The sequence below is a fragment of the Peromyscus maniculatus genome, chromosome 11 (assembly GCF_049852395.1).
Source record: "Peromyscus maniculatus bairdii isolate BWxNUB_F1_BW_parent chromosome 11, HU_Pman_BW_mat_3.1, whole genome shotgun sequence".
NCBI lineage: Eukaryota > Metazoa > Chordata > Mammalia > Rodentia > Cricetidae > Peromyscus > Peromyscus maniculatus.
In genome coordinates, this window is record NC_134862.1 from 85,824,103 (window position 1) to 85,839,978 (window position 15,876).

At 36.9% G+C, this 15,876-nt stretch overlaps 1 protein-coding gene across 7 annotated transcripts in view; it reads right to left on the minus strand.

The window, feature by feature from the left end:
• Window positions 1–15,876, minus strand: part of Akt3 (AKT serine/threonine kinase 3) — a 277,083-nt gene that overhangs the window by 58,628 nt on the left and 202,579 nt on the right. For all 7 annotated transcript variants that reach the window (XR_013043548.1, XR_013043547.1, XM_076548297.1 and 4 more), the window contains one exon: window positions 9,012–9,134. Coding sequence is in view for 5 of the 7 variants with exons in the window: in XM_076548297.1 (XP_076404412.1) it covers window positions 9,012–9,134 (123 nt within the window). In the remaining 2 variants the exon portion in view is untranslated. The remainder of the gene's footprint in view (window positions 1–9,011; window positions 9,135–15,876) is intronic.

Genomic DNA, 15,876 nt, shown 5'->3' on the forward strand with positions numbered 1-15,876 from the left:
CAATCTTTGAAAGCAATATCAACTCCTTTTTACGGAAAGTATCATTTACATAATCCCCAAAGCTACACATCCTGCTACAGACAGTTTCGATACTTCCCTTGACAGTCATAATACTGCCTTTTGCTTACAGAAGCATTCTTTTGATAATTTAATTTTTGTAACAGAAGGTGATAATTCCTTTTGTAATTCTTACTAATTAAAAAAACCAACTCTTTTAAACATAAAAAGAAAAAGAATATCAAAGTGAAACATGTTATAGAGCTGGAGTCTCTGAATTCAACTTTAACAGATACATATCAAAAAGAATTGTAAAGATTTAACCTTTGTCAAAAATCATTCATCTCAAGAAAAAAGTTATGAAATGCCCAAGGAACAGAAAATTTTGCAAAGCCAACACAATTAATAATATCAGTGTAGTTGGCCCTCCCACTCAAACCTAAGCTATGATATCATCACATGGAGACCTGTGTAGACTGAGATATGATCATACAACCTTATACATAAGAAATACAAAGTATGAAAAGCACCTTAACAAGGTGCAGAATACTTAACTTTTATTTAAGGAGTAGATACTTTAATATAACAATCAAAATATTTCGCAGAATGCTGAAGTTAATATAAAATGTAGAGAATGCCACATATGAACACAGGTAGGTTATATACTAATGACGCAAATATGTAGACACTATATTCTGCAATATGGTCGTGTTTTATACAGTCAAAAATATGTGAACAAGTTATGTTCAAAGCAGAAACCACAGCAGCTATGTCTTTTTATGTAGCTCTTGAACAGACTTGATTGAACTGAATGTTCAATACATTCCAAACATAATGTACTTCTGAAGAGTAAATGTTTGTTCAATTTATCTACAGAAAGCCAAAAAGAACCATTACAATACCATTAAACTATTTTCTAAAAATTAAACTATTTTATCCAAATTCAGATACATTTGCTTGCATCCTCCTTGTGTTTTCTAACAACCGACAACCTGGAAATAAAGCCTAATTCGCACAGACAGCACACTAAGTCCTGCGTATTAACTCCAACCAAGACATGTCAAGAGTATCTCCTTTTTCTCTGCTGTGGTTGGTCCGTCTTCTCTCCGGGTCTCTACTAAACACACTCCTTATCCAGCCTCCTTTAACTTGGCACAAAGAAAGACACATGCTGAAGCTCAGGTGACTTGCTGAATAAAACCTGTATTTCCTGTTCTGAATTATTTTAAAATGTGTTTGTTACTAATAATCATACTAATGTTTGTTCAATTAATTTGTTAAAAAATTTAAAAATTCTTCAGTAAGATCTTTAAAAATAGTTCTTATAAATATAACATATAGTTTTTGTAAAAGATCAAGTAATAACAATTAGAAAAAAGTGAATAAATCTTCTACTGTACACCTAATAAATCTTATACTGTATACAATCTAGTTTGCATATATTACACCAGTCCTGCTTATGTGATTTATATGCATCAGAAAGTATTCTTTAAAATTTGTTAATAATTTATTTATTCTTACTTTATGTACATTGGTGTTTTTCTTGAATGTATGTCTGTATTAGGGTGTCAGATCCCCAGGAACTAGAGGTAGAGACAGTTGTGAACCGCCATGTGTTTGCTGGGAATTGAACCCAGGTCCTCTAGAAGAGCAGCCAATGCTCTTAACCACTGAGCCATATCTACAGCCCCCAGAAAGTAAATATAACATTATTTCTCTGCATTTGAAAAAAAAAAAAAAAAAAAACTATTCCGAATGACTAAGTTAAAAAAACTTAAATAAACTTTTTTTTTTCTAAATTTGGGTAAAATCTGTTTTTAAAAAAATTCTAAATTGCACCAAAATTTATACCCTCATATATCAGCTGATATTCACACTATCTATTAATAAGGAAAGAAAGGAAATGTAAGGCGAGTGGTAGACAAGTACAGAACAAAGGTGACCATTTTTCCCGGTTGTCCCAGAAGTTGGCTCTCAAACATGGGAATTCAAAACCCTATAACTGGGAATGCCCGAGTGACTCAAGGTGCTGATTATCATTCTTTTATATTACTATATTAACGTCTCCTCAAAACTACGACAATGCTGTCTTAAGGAGCTAAGCTTAAGGATGACAGTAGGAAATGGGCAGGAGTCCCAGCCAAGGGTCACAGGAGCACTCTAGTGGGAGGAGGAGGAGACAGTATAATGATTAGAGCACTGAGTGAAGCCTGGGGGCTTCCATTACATTAGTGCTCTGCTCCTTCTCATTGAGGACTTCTGACACACTGATTTTTACGTACCTAACTTTCATTTGCACACAGTGGTAAATAACAGTACCAATCTGAAACGAGAGTTTTAAGCATTAAATGAGATGGTTAAAGCAGAGTTAAAACTGTAAGAATGTGATAATCATTTGTTAATGATGGAGAACTTAATAGCTTTCCTGTTGTGGAACATTATTTTAAATGGGCAAAGATGTGTTACATTTGTTTATGCTGCATTTGTTTTAATTATGTAAAGATGCATTGTATCTGTTTGACCTCGCCAACTTAAGGCACCTGATTGGTCTCATAAAGACAGCCAGTGTTCTTAAGCGCTGAGCCATCTCTCCAGCTCACCTCACAACTTTCAACATCAACAAGTGTCAACAATTCAGGTATTAGGTCAGTTAAAACCCCTTCTGCTGTGTAAATAAGGAACTGAACATTTACAAATGCTCTCTTTGACCTTCCATTCTAAATCATATGCTTTCCCTTTTTCCTAATAAACCGTAAAGACAAAATTCATTACAGTTATTGTTTAAGTACTTCCAATTTTTAAAATTTGAAAGACATCTGTTTTACTTCCACAGTAAGCTTCTCAGATTAAGAAATGTGATGGTAGCTTACAGTTAATGGACATACCGATAGCAAAAGCATGGATAACGTCAAATAGAAAATTTATGCAATGCATAAATAAAATAAAAATAAAAAAATCTAGACAATATTATTTGTATCACTCTGAGGGTTATATTGCACTTTTGGGTTGGGAGTTATTAGACACAATGCCTTACAGAATAACTACACCAATAAATGTCAACATTTGTTGCCCAATTCAAGAGGTAAACATTATTTGACAGTCATCTTAATTCTATTTGTATATGAAGAAATTGTAAGCTTAAAATCTTTTTAAAAATTATTTTTTGGGGTTGGGGATTTTAGCTCAATTGTAGAGCACTTGCTAGCACTCAGCTCCCCCAAAAAAGGAAAAAATATTTTTCATGATAATGCATGGACCAAAAAAAAAAAAAAACAAACCACTAAGTAATAAGTTTCTTTCTGTTTTGTTGGTGCCTAGGATAAAACTAAACTCTACAATTCTTAGCTATCCTTAACCAGAGCTTCCTAAGCTTTTATAGCTCACAGTGAAGCTAAGAAACTAAAATTTATAACATATTCCAAGGTCAGTGGAGAGGCTGCCTGAGAAATTCAAATTTTAGGCATCAAGATGACTCAGGCACAAGATGGTAACAAGGAATTCCTGCTCAGCACATTGCAGATCTAGGTGACATACAAATCCACCACCACCAGAAAACACACTGAATGAACATGGAACTGAGTGTGCAAAATGCTTACCATTCATTCAATTATATTATGGAGATGCTTCTGAACCCTCTGAAGGCAAGGGAAGCCATTACTTAAACACAAGTGTAACCCTCGTTGTGAGACAGAGACTGGGAAGGTCTGTTCTCATATAGGTCAGAAAGGATAAACAGACAGAACATAGACAGATATATACATACATACATAGATGCAATATCACTAAATTTTTATCATTCACGCTTACACCTCACTTTAGCACAGATGCACCAATCTCAGTTTTAAAGATCAATACTGTTATGGCCGAAGAAGGTAGAATTCTACACAAGCAGATCTAGGCTTCTGTGCATCCAGATAGATGGTGACATGTCATAAGCTGACCTGTAGGAGCTGACTGAGCATGGAACCTAGTAAGCAGAAGTACTAAAAGAAAAAAAAAAAAGTACAACAGTGGCAGAAACTCTAGCCCCACATTACCAAGCTATTTCACAATTTGCTATATACACAGAAGGGGCATAGCTCAATGGTATCATGTTAATGCAGAGGTGGAAGCTGCTCTTAACGCCATTGCCTTAAATTTTCCAGAAAGGGGGAATGAAGAGTTAGAGTATTATCAGAAGTGGGAGTTACACAGGCCAGGAGATTGCTTAGCGGTTAAACACGCTCTTTCCGAGGACTCAGGTTTGATGCTCAGCAACCCCACTGTGGCTCACAGCTGTCTCTAATTCTGTTTCCAGGGGAGTCAACACCCTCTGCTAGCCTACATGGGCACTAGGCATGCATGTGGTGCAGAAATATATATATGCAAGCAAAACACCCATACATGTAATTTTTTTTTAATTATTTGAAGATGTGAGAATTACAGAACCTGTCTTCAACTCAGCATGCAAACAAGGCATTCTTTCTCTATTAAAAAATGTATCATTATTTCAGAAGAACACCAGAAGACTTATGAAAAATATAAGTCTGTGGTAAAAAGACAGTTGGAGGGTGTTTTTATTAGTATCTTAAACAGCTAAAACTATTTAGATAGAAAATAAAATTAGATAGTCTAAAATATTATACAGTGGCAATGTGCTGATCATTCTATCTCCTCACAATCACCATGAAAAATTAATGAGTAATTCTAGAACCATTACATTCACATCTGTCCATGTCCCTGTCTAGCCTTGTCTGGACATGGACAGTAATGGTCACTGTAAATAAGTATTGTGTTTGTAAGTAAGGACTATGTAGAAAAGAAAATATACAACTTGCACTACTGAAGAGTCTTATAAGAGATCTCTTCAAATTTTTATGGTACCCTGAGCCAATATCAGTTTTTATTAAGTAACCTAAGTATTTATTAAGGAGTCCTTAATAAAAACAATTTCTTATAATGACATACACTAGTAATTAAAGCAAATTTATTTTCCAAAAATGTACTAATTATTTGTTACTATGAAACCAAACAAGGACTAATAAAATGTCCTAAGTTAATATGACATGAGGCTTCTAGTGCTAAATGGAAACACTATTTGCAGTGTTTAAGAAAAAAATCCAGGAACCAGAAAGACAGTTCAGCGTGTAAAGGCCCTTGTTCACTGGAGCTCATGGAGTGGAAGGAAAGAACGGATTCCCACAAGTTGTCTTCTGATCTCTAACCACTATATACCTATCACAAAGGCTTTTAAATACATACAATCCAATGCATTTGCATTTTCTTATCGAGGTTTATTTGAACTCTAGAAAGAATGATGTAAACAAAAGCACACTGGACTAGGAAATAAGATTCATGGTGCTGTACTTTGGACCTTTAAAGGCTTCATGCTCAGGCTGGTGCTGTTGGAAGAGGGCAGGACCTTTAGGAAATGGGGCCCAGTAAGAGGCCCCAGTCCTGCAGTGCACATGCTTGAGGGAACAGTGGGAGTGCCCTTCTCTTCCGCTGGCTCTCCCACTGATGAGTTAGAGAGTCTTCTGCCCCGTGCTTCCTGTGTTGCTGGCTGGCTCCCTCACGTCAGCGGTCCAAACGCAAAGGTCTGCCTGGTCTTGGAGTGGAATGGAAGCACTCCAACCCAGGGCTGAAATCAATCCTCTTCTTTGGAAGTGTTACATTATGGTAACAGAAAGCTGACTAACCTTGTTACAATCATCTTGCTGGTGTCAATTTAGTCTGTTACCTAAGTAGATAATATTTTTAGGCTTGTAGAACATTGTCTCGAATACAGACCAGCTTTGAATTTCTAGGATCCTACCTAATTGATCCTATTCTGTCATGCATATCTTGTGAACTGCAGATGCAAACAGCATGCATATAAATTTTGCTTTATTAATTATATGTGTTTTGTGATATATAGTCATGTACTCTCTATCCTATACTATACATGTATTTCAAAGATTAAATCAATGCAGCATTTTTGTTTTTTGAGACAGGGTTTCTCTGCATAGCTTTGTGCCTTTCCTGGAACTAACTCACTTTGTAGACCAGGCTGGCCTCAAACTCACAGATATCCGCCTGCCTCTGCCTCCCGGGTGCTGGGATTAAAGGCATCCTCCACAGCCGCCTGGCAATGCAGCATTGTTTTAAAAAGGGGAAATTTGAGAGAACAGAGAGCACCTAATGTCTGATAAAGTTAGAGTCTTTGCATATGGTAACTATACAATGGGCATTAAAACACAAAGTACACACTTTATATTACACTTGAATAAATAAAATCTAATTTCATCATCAATGATACAGCAACAAAATGCATATTTAGTGGCCTTTAATATACTAATAATTCATGTGATTTGAGGTGTCAGTAGGCAACTCTGACCAAGATCCTCCTGACTTTTGCACTCCATACCAATACTAGCACTCAAATGAACTATCTTCTTCAAATCTCTCTGAACTAGTAATTCTATCTACTCCTGTTAACTGTTCTGGATTTATCCATTACTTCAAAACTATTCTGATTCCCTTAACTCCAAGCTTCTCTGCCTTTTTGTTTCTCATAAATATGATTCATTAGCATGAGTAGTGATGGAAACGGTAAACTCATGAAGTGATAAGTTAATAATTTAAAGTATAGTTGGAAAATTAATATATGTTATTATGCTATATAACTAAGGATTCTAAAGCATCTAGACTGAACACATAGATGTAAAGGTGCTGAATTTGTCATATTTCTAGTTCTAAGATAAAATAAATATAGCCATTTAGTTGTCTGTATTCATTATGGCACTCAGATATTTTTTTGTTTTTGGGTTTTTTGAGACAAGGTTTCTCTGTGTAGTTTTGGTGCCTGTCCTGGATCTTGCTCTGTAGACCGTGCTGGCCTTGAACTCACCGAGATCTGCCTGGCTCTGCCTCCCAAGTGCTGGGATTAAAGGCATGCACCACCACCACCCAGCCAGAACTCAGACATTTAACCATCCCTGAAGTAGATGTTTTATACCTGTATAGCTTATTATCTTTAAGTACAGTATTCTAATCCTTCATTTAAATTTTAATTTACTATAGAACATTACATACTAAATTTATTATTACTGTATGAAATATTTTATAAGACAGTTACTCATAACATAAATGAGAGTGATAGGAACATCTTCAAACAAACTAGGCACCTGCTTACATAACTGGATAAAAATGAAGAGTCCCAAATGGTTTTATATAAGTAAGACAGTAGTAACAGAATGTTCATTATTTCTTAGGTTCGTATCCCATTTCATACAAAATACAATTCCACAAAAATCTCATGTCACTTCTATTTCTACAAACTAAATTATACCCTAAATGAACTAGTTATGTGATCAGTAAGGCAACTGTCAATCAAATTTTAATAGGTAAACATTACTACACGATTTCCATTTTCTCTACATATTGGGGTCTGAACCCACCCATGCTAGGCTGGGCTATACACACACACACATACACACACACACACACACACACACACACACACACACTTGGTGTTTAGTGTATGTGTGCATGCACGTATGTGTGTGCTGGGGAAGTTCCTGTAAGAGTGATAAATTCTACCATATTTCAAGTTCTAAAAATTCAATCTAAATATAATCATTTGGTTAATTTGTATTAGTGTACCTGCGAGAACATGTGGAGAGCAGAAACCGATATTGGGATTTCTTCCTCAATCACTTCTCCACTTAATTTTGGAGACAAAATTTCTCACTGAACCTGAAGCATGCATGCCATTCAGGCTAAACTGGCTGGCCAGATATCCCCCAGAGTCGGTCCCCTTGTCTTCACTCTCGCAGTGCTGGACTGACAGACCTGTAGGTCCCGAGTTCAGAACTCAAGCCTGCGTGCTGCCCAGCAAGTCCTTACCCACCAAGCTATCGCCCAGTCCAGGGTTTTTACTGTGAGGCAAAATCCCACTCAACTGCCCAAGGTACCCTCGTATATGTGATCCCCCTTCAGTGTTGCAAGGAGGTGGGGTTCAGGTACAGACTACTACTTCTAGCTCCCCTACCCCCACAACACTGGGTGCCGAAATGCTGGCGTGGAACTCGGTGTCATACTTAAACTGGGCACGTGCCCTTCCACTGAGCTGTGCTCCCGGCCTTAGGATTTGCATTTGAAGGAAGATGGTAAAACTAAGAGTTTACTGAAAATATGCCAGGATCAGATTCCTTAACACAGTCAACCTTATTCATGACCGCATCATGAGAATTACCATATGCTTACATGATCTCCTCCAGGGAGCAGTAAACTACAGAGTGTAGAAAAAATTTAAACTACTGACTGCTTTTGTAAGTAAAGAAATTGTGGGAATATAGCCAAACGCTGGTTTACATAATGGCTAGGGCTGCTTCTACCTTTCAGTGGAAGAGTTGAATAGTTCCAACAGAGACTGGACAGGTAGAAAAGGCTAGGTTATTTACTACCTTGCCTTACAGAATGTGTACCTATTCTGGCTACTTTAAGAACCTCATCATAAAAGAGCTCAGCGATGGCCAGTTTTATTACCAACACAATACTGGGTTTTGACAAATGAAAAACTAAGCAAACTACTAAGTTTATAGGAAAATGTGAAGAATATAATCCTATCAAGAAGTTAACACCACAATGAAAATGAATGTTTTCCTTCTAATAACCTTGTTATTGAAGCTTCTTCATAAATATTTTATGATGTTTGAACATAATAATGAAGTTGCAAATTATCTGACTTTGACTCAGATATTTACCATTTTTATAATTATAGCATTTACAGGAAAATAAAATTACTCTTGGTAGATCAGCTTTGCAGAGTCAAGAGAATTTTTATGTACCAAAAAACAAAACATGAAAGAAATACTTACATATCAATGAATGAAATTGCAGATCAACTACAGCAAACAACATTCCTAAGAAGAGTGCTTTTCTCAAAACTGTGTAACTTTGTAATTACTTTGTTTGTCCCTACAGTCTCTGGAAAAAAAAAAAAAAAAAAAAAAAACCTCCAAATTTTGATTACTTTTTTTTTTTTTTTTTACCTTGAGATCACGGTACACAATCTTTCCAGAATGTAGATAGTCCAAAGCAGAGACAATTTCTGCACCATAGAAACGTGTGCGGTCCTCAGAGAACACCCGCTCTCTCGACAAATGGAAAAACAGCTGCAGGGTAAACAGCAGGGACAGGATTGTAATAATTACTGATTTAGTGGGGGAAATTACCACAAACATAAACCCCCTCTCATCACCATATTGTGATGATAGATAGTGTACTCTCAGTGGACACCGAGCACTCTAAGACAGCAGCTGGCTTATCTTCTCCAGGCTTCCAAGGGGAGACTGCGAGCTGTTAAATCAGCGTTTTAATCAATATACCAATCTTGTTCAAGGCATTCTGCTTGGTACCCATTTAACCTTCAGGTACCAGAGGAAAAAGCAGGCACCGTTAGATTGCGTTTCCTTCTAACGATGCTGCTGTGCCACTCTGGCAAGGAATAAATATTGACATTATCAAAATAAATGAACATGAGCATAGGTATAGTGCTTTTATTTAATTATTAAGCTATGTTTGATTTCAAGGAAAAATGTGGATTTTCTTAAACTCATTTATGTAAGCTACTCAGTCTATAACTGCTGTTTATCATATTTCTAGAAATACATCCGAAGTTTGAAATAACATTCTCTGTAAGTCCAATCATTTCCTAGTTAATCAAAGGAATGCCAACAGTCAATAAATATTTCCTGGGCACTTACTATAGCCACAAACTAAAGCTCTAACTTTATGACACTGTAAGCCCCACCACTCAGTGATTCACATCATACCTATCTCATTTCTCAACAGGGACACAGGAGGACAGTGTTTGTCTAACACTTACAAGGCTCTGTGTTCCATTCCCAGCACCACAAAAAGCTAAACAAACAACACTAAGCACAGCATAAATAAAAACATCTAATTTCTTAGAACAACAGACATCAAAAAGTAGATCTGAGGAGCCATGAACTGATTATCGATCTATATTGAAATATTATACTTTATTAAGAAATCTGCCAAGACTGCTAGTCTAAAATATCTTTGCCCTGTATAAACATTAAGTACTATAGGTTTGATTTCAGTATTTGTATAATACATATTTTAACACAATTATGAGATTAAAATATCAATTATAAGAATTGCACATGCTCACAAAATCAAATTATGCAGGTCTGGTAATAAATGTATCAGTATCTAGTATATAAATGTGAAGAAAAGTTTCTGTGGAAAATAAAGACACATAATAAATGGAAGAAAAAAAAAAGAAATCTGCCAAGAATGAAAGATTATTTATAGTCCTGAATAAACTACCAAGATGTCATAGAGGGTACTCAATACGAATCTGTGACTAAAGAAAAATCAATCAAAAAATGGGCCTTCACCTGGAAGGTCAGAAAACAACTATTTCCATATAGATCACTAACTCATAATAAATTGCTAAGAATTATAGCTTACCAAGACTTCTTCAATATATATTAGCAATTTTGAGACAGGGTTTCTTTCTGTAGCCTTGACTGTCCTAGAACGAACTCTGAAGGCCAGGCTGGCCTCTAACTCAGAGAGATAGAGCTGCCTCAGGCTCCCATGTGCTGGGAGATATCTAAACTATGATGTTCCCTACTTTATCCCAATGTTTTGTCAAATCTGGGACACCACAAATTCAGATTGTATTCAATTTTTATATTTCTGAAGAATGGATAATCAGAAAAAATAATACCTGCCATAAAGAGTCTAACATGCCAGTAGCACTGATGGATACTGTGATCACAATGTTGCTACAGTAGTCTTCTAAGTGTCTAGATTTCATTAAAACAAACAAACAAAAAAAAAAAACAATTCTACCACTGGATAGCCACAGACAAAAGAGATATAGAGCCTCTCTAAATTAATATAATGTATTCAGGATTCTAGGTCTTTATTTGGATGGTACAGCTACAATTTGTCTGCCAGCCAACTTCCATAAAAGTATCAGTTCAAGTTTTATAATTAAGAGGAAGAACTCTGTATTTCAAAACTCACTGCCATATGATGTCTACTTTTGCTACTTTATGGAATTCACTCTGTAAAGATAAGCAGTGATCTGAAATTGCCAAATCCAATGCTCTATGTGTAATCAGCTCCCCTTCTTGTTTGGAGGTTAGGACACTGCCTGTGTTCTCTTCCACACAGCGTGTTTCTTGGCTTTAGTTTCACACAGCTTTCCTGATTCATGGTCTACCTTTCTAGATCATTGTTCTTAGTTTCCACCCATGTGATAAAACAACATTCAATCTGTATTTATTTAATGACCATCAATGATTTTAAGGTAACTCTGTGAGGCAGTAGGAGAAGGAAAAGAGGGATACATTAACCATTAAGACATACTCTTACATACAGCTCCACCCGTGGTAAGGCCGCAGAATACATACTCAAATCCAAACTGATTAACTACATGTCGCTTTCTATATAGTAATCAAACTTCAACAAAATGACAAAAAAAAATTGACATAATCCCCACTATTAAGGAATTCTAGCTCAATAAGGGAGATGTATGCATATTTACAAAAACAGCAGGCTGTAACACATTTTTGTGATGTGGATAATAACACTTCGGAAACAGAGTGATTAATTTATATAGGATGATCTGAGATATGTCACATTTAAAGTTCACTTAAGTTTTGAAAGATGGAATTTCACCAAAGGAAAACATACGGGAAATAAAATACTACTACTTGAAATGTATCCACCTGTGTACTTCCATTTAAACCAGCATAGCAGCTACACATAAGTAGGTGAAGAATAATCATTTGTAGAAAGCAGCAATTTTTGGTGGTGTGTATTCACCATATAGAATAATGGTTTTCATTGTGATTTTTCATACTTATATATACTTTGATCATTTCTACTCTCTATCACCGTTCTTCCTTTCATTCCTGGATCCCCTTGTTATTCTCCAATCTCTCTTTACAAAACCCACAAGTTCCCAATAAAATAAAAAATATTATCAGAGAACATGTGGCAAGAATAATACACATTTAGAAAAATGAAAAAGGGGAGAGGGAGGAGGGAGGGAGGGAGGGAGGCAGGGAGGCAGGGAGAGAGAGAGAGAGATTGCCAGCTTATTTAGGACTTAATCTACGATGGTATGTTGGAATTCTATTATATAGATAAGGAATATCAAAAGATTGTACACACAAAAGACTATAATCTTAGAAATATTATTATAAGCCGGGCGGTGGTGGTGCACGCCTTTAATCCCAGCACTCGGGAGGCAGAGCCAGGTGGATCTCTGTGAGTTCGAGGCCAGCCTGGGCTACCAAGTGAGTGCCAGGAAAGGCGCAAAGCTACACAAAGAAACCCTGTCTCGAAAAACCAAATATATATATATAATTAACAAATAAATAAAAGGATCTGAGGTTATACTCAGGTAAATAATTTCTGCACAAATAAATTGCACAAAAGTTACTCATCACCTATTTAGTACTAACTGCTATAAAAACCTGAAGACATTAAAGGAAATAGCACTAACCCACAGGACATGAGAATGTGCTGAAACATGGCAAATACTATAAAAGGCTTTGGAAGAATAATTATGTTTGGGAACGCCAGAAGTTATGTTGGATCTTGACGAGTGCTTCTGAGGGCCATCGGCTAAGGAGACCATAAGCACCCTTCAGGAGAATCAGTACTCCAGAGGAATTTGGACCAAGGGAGAGATCAATGATGTTGAGGTTTTCTTGTGGCTGGCTGAGGAGATGTTGCTGAAAATAATATAGAGGAAAAGAATTGGTGATGGGGACACAGGAGCAATGGGCTTCATTTTGACCTACTGAAATCTAAATATGCAACTGATGTCATATTCCACTTTTAGAATTATGGATACCAGCCGGGCGGTGGTGGCGCACGCCTTTAATCCCAGCACTCGGGAGGCAGAGCCAGGCGGATCTCTGTGAGTTCGAGGCCAGCCTGGGCTACCAAGTGAGTTCCAGGAAAGGCGCAAAGCTACACAGAGAAACCCTGTCTCGAAAAACCAAAAAAAAAAAAAAAAAAAAAAAAGAATTATGGATACCAAGGAAATTGGTAAAACCAAGGAACTAAGTACCATCCCCAAACTCAGAAAATCCAGGGGCAGAGTCTCAGGGTATTACTACACTTAAAGCCAAGGACAAACAGCAAAACAGGATACTGGTAAGGAGTGCAAAGAGAGGCACAAACAAACCAAGAACCCAAAGTAAGGAAGAAAACAGCATCTAGAAAAGTAAGGCACAGTGGCATGTGACTGTAATCCCAGAACAATGGGGAAGCAGAAACAGAAGAATCCTTGTAGATACCAGGCCAGCCAGCCTAGCCGAATTGGGGTTCGCTGGGTTCTAAATGAGACACTTTCCCAACAAGTAAATGACTCCAGAAGAACACTACCCAAGTGTGAGGGCAGTTAAGGAGCAAGAGATAACCTGGGATGTCTATGAACCCGAGATAGGATCTGTCCCTGGCCAAGAACTTGCCAAGTAGGCTAGGCAGGCTGGCCAATGGGTCCCCAAGGATCCTTCTATTTCCACATTCCCAATGCCAAGATTACAAATGCATGCCACCATGACCAGCTTTTTCTCCTTGGGTTCTGGGAGTCAAACTTGGGTCCTTGTGCTTGTGAGACAATCACTTTCCCAACTGAGCTTTCTCCCTAGCCCCATCTGTCATTTCTTTACATTTAAAACATTCCAAACTATTCTTATAGCTATCATGAAATACAAAATAAACCAGCTGAGGGTACTCACTTCACTTAGCTATAGAGCCCTGGAACAATTCCTCCTATCTGCTTTTGTAACTAATTACCAACTCTTTTCTTTTTCTCCTCTCCCACCCCCAGTCTACTATTACTAGACTAGTACTTTAACATATTTTAACTAGCATTTCTGGTCTCTAATTCCATGGGATCCATATCACTAGCTTCGACATAGGTTACGTGTGGGGAATGGGGAAGCCTGGCTTAGTTCATGTAATGCACAATCTTCCAATTCCATTCACATTTCCCCTCTTATATTAGATGATATTTTAATCTAAGAAAATTTCTAATCTTTTCTTGCTGTTCACCAATTCTTTAAAAGTTGCCAAGAGCTGGAAAAGATTCCTAAGTAATTCACAGCACTTACTGCTGTGGTTTTGTTTCCAGCACCCACATAATGGCTAACAATTATCTCTAACTCCTCTTCTGGCCTCCATGGGCACTCATGTATATGGTGTGTAACACACACACACACACACACACACACACACACACACACACACACACACACACACACACCTCTCTCTAGGTAAAACCCTCATACTCATAAAGTAAAGAAATACATCTCTAAAGGTCTCGCCCTCCAGTGTCTGGACCAGCATCTATGCTGTACGATGCAGTTCTTGCTACATGCTCAGAGGTGGGAGGAGCCTGAAGGGCTCACATCATAAATGACAAGCAGCAAAGAGCTGCCATGCCACTGCGTCAGAGCAAGGCTCATGAACCACCTCAGGGATTAGATGCATAACACAAAGAAATGTCATATCAAACTTTGATAATTAGAAACAGTTATCTTTACATTTATGTTCCATGTCTACATCACTAACCTTTGTGAAACAATCTTAAAAAAAGATACTGAGAGTAACTACTTTTTAATTTTTTGCATTGAATTTTCTAATGAAAACGACTAAGATTATTATGAGTACAACAGGTAAGTATTATCTGGAAATAAATTTTTAACACTAGCATTAAGAATTTTTAAAGTACTAGTTCATCCAATTTCTCAAATTACTGTTTTCCCATTGTTGTTGACATTATCTCCTCTACATGATTATAATAGGACTACAAACCCAAGAGAAGACAACTCACTAAGAAAACACCTATAGCGATGGATTTAGGAGGAAAGAGAAGGGGGAAGATCTGGGAGGAGTTGGGAGACAGAAAACCATAATAAAAATATATTGTGAAAAAAATCTATTTTCAATAAAAATAAAACACCTAAAATTTGCTGAATACCTCAAAGACATACCCACACTAACACATACAGAAATTCAAACCTAGATACTCAAGAAATATGAAAAGTCAAGACAATATAAAGCCTTTCAAAGCTTAAAACTCAACTATAAGATACTGAAGTAGAAATGCTGGCTATATAAAGAATATTTTAACAAGAAGATAAATAAAATAAAAACATTAATGCCAGACCTACATAATAGCCAAGTCAGCAACATAGATGAGAATCTCTGCAAGGAAATTGAGACTTGGGGGGATGAAGGGGCATAGAAATACTAGAAATAAAAAACCCAATAAAATATTTAAAACCTCAGCACTGGACCCTGCATTCTAAAACACAGACCTGCCAGGCAAGTTGTACCCACTGGAATAACAATGTAAGATTATTGTGGGTATAAACAACCACTCTTTTGATGGATTTGAATACTGTTTCACAAGAGGGAGTTCATGTCTGGTACTGTAAGCATGGTTAAAACCTATAGATAGAGAAGGCATATGCTCTAAGAGAGAATCTATTGGTGCTGTTTTTCTAAATGGTCATATTGTCAAATTGCCTTCTAAATACTAAGATTTATACCCACATATTTTGCTACTCCAGACCTTGGGTAAAGTTTAATACAGATGCACTACTATTCAAAATGCTAAGAATAAGCTACTTTAATGAGTGCTCAGGCATAGATGGGACATTGATATCAATACCTCCCACACCAAGGCTCAAAGAAAATGAAAGAAAAGGGTGTGAAAGGAATGTAACAGAGTAACATGCTGTCCTCTGCACATGGACCCATGAACTCACAATAGCTATGATAGCTATGGTTACCTGCACAAGGCCAGTATAAGACCAAGCCAGTTAAAAGTGCCCCATTTCAAGTGAGGAA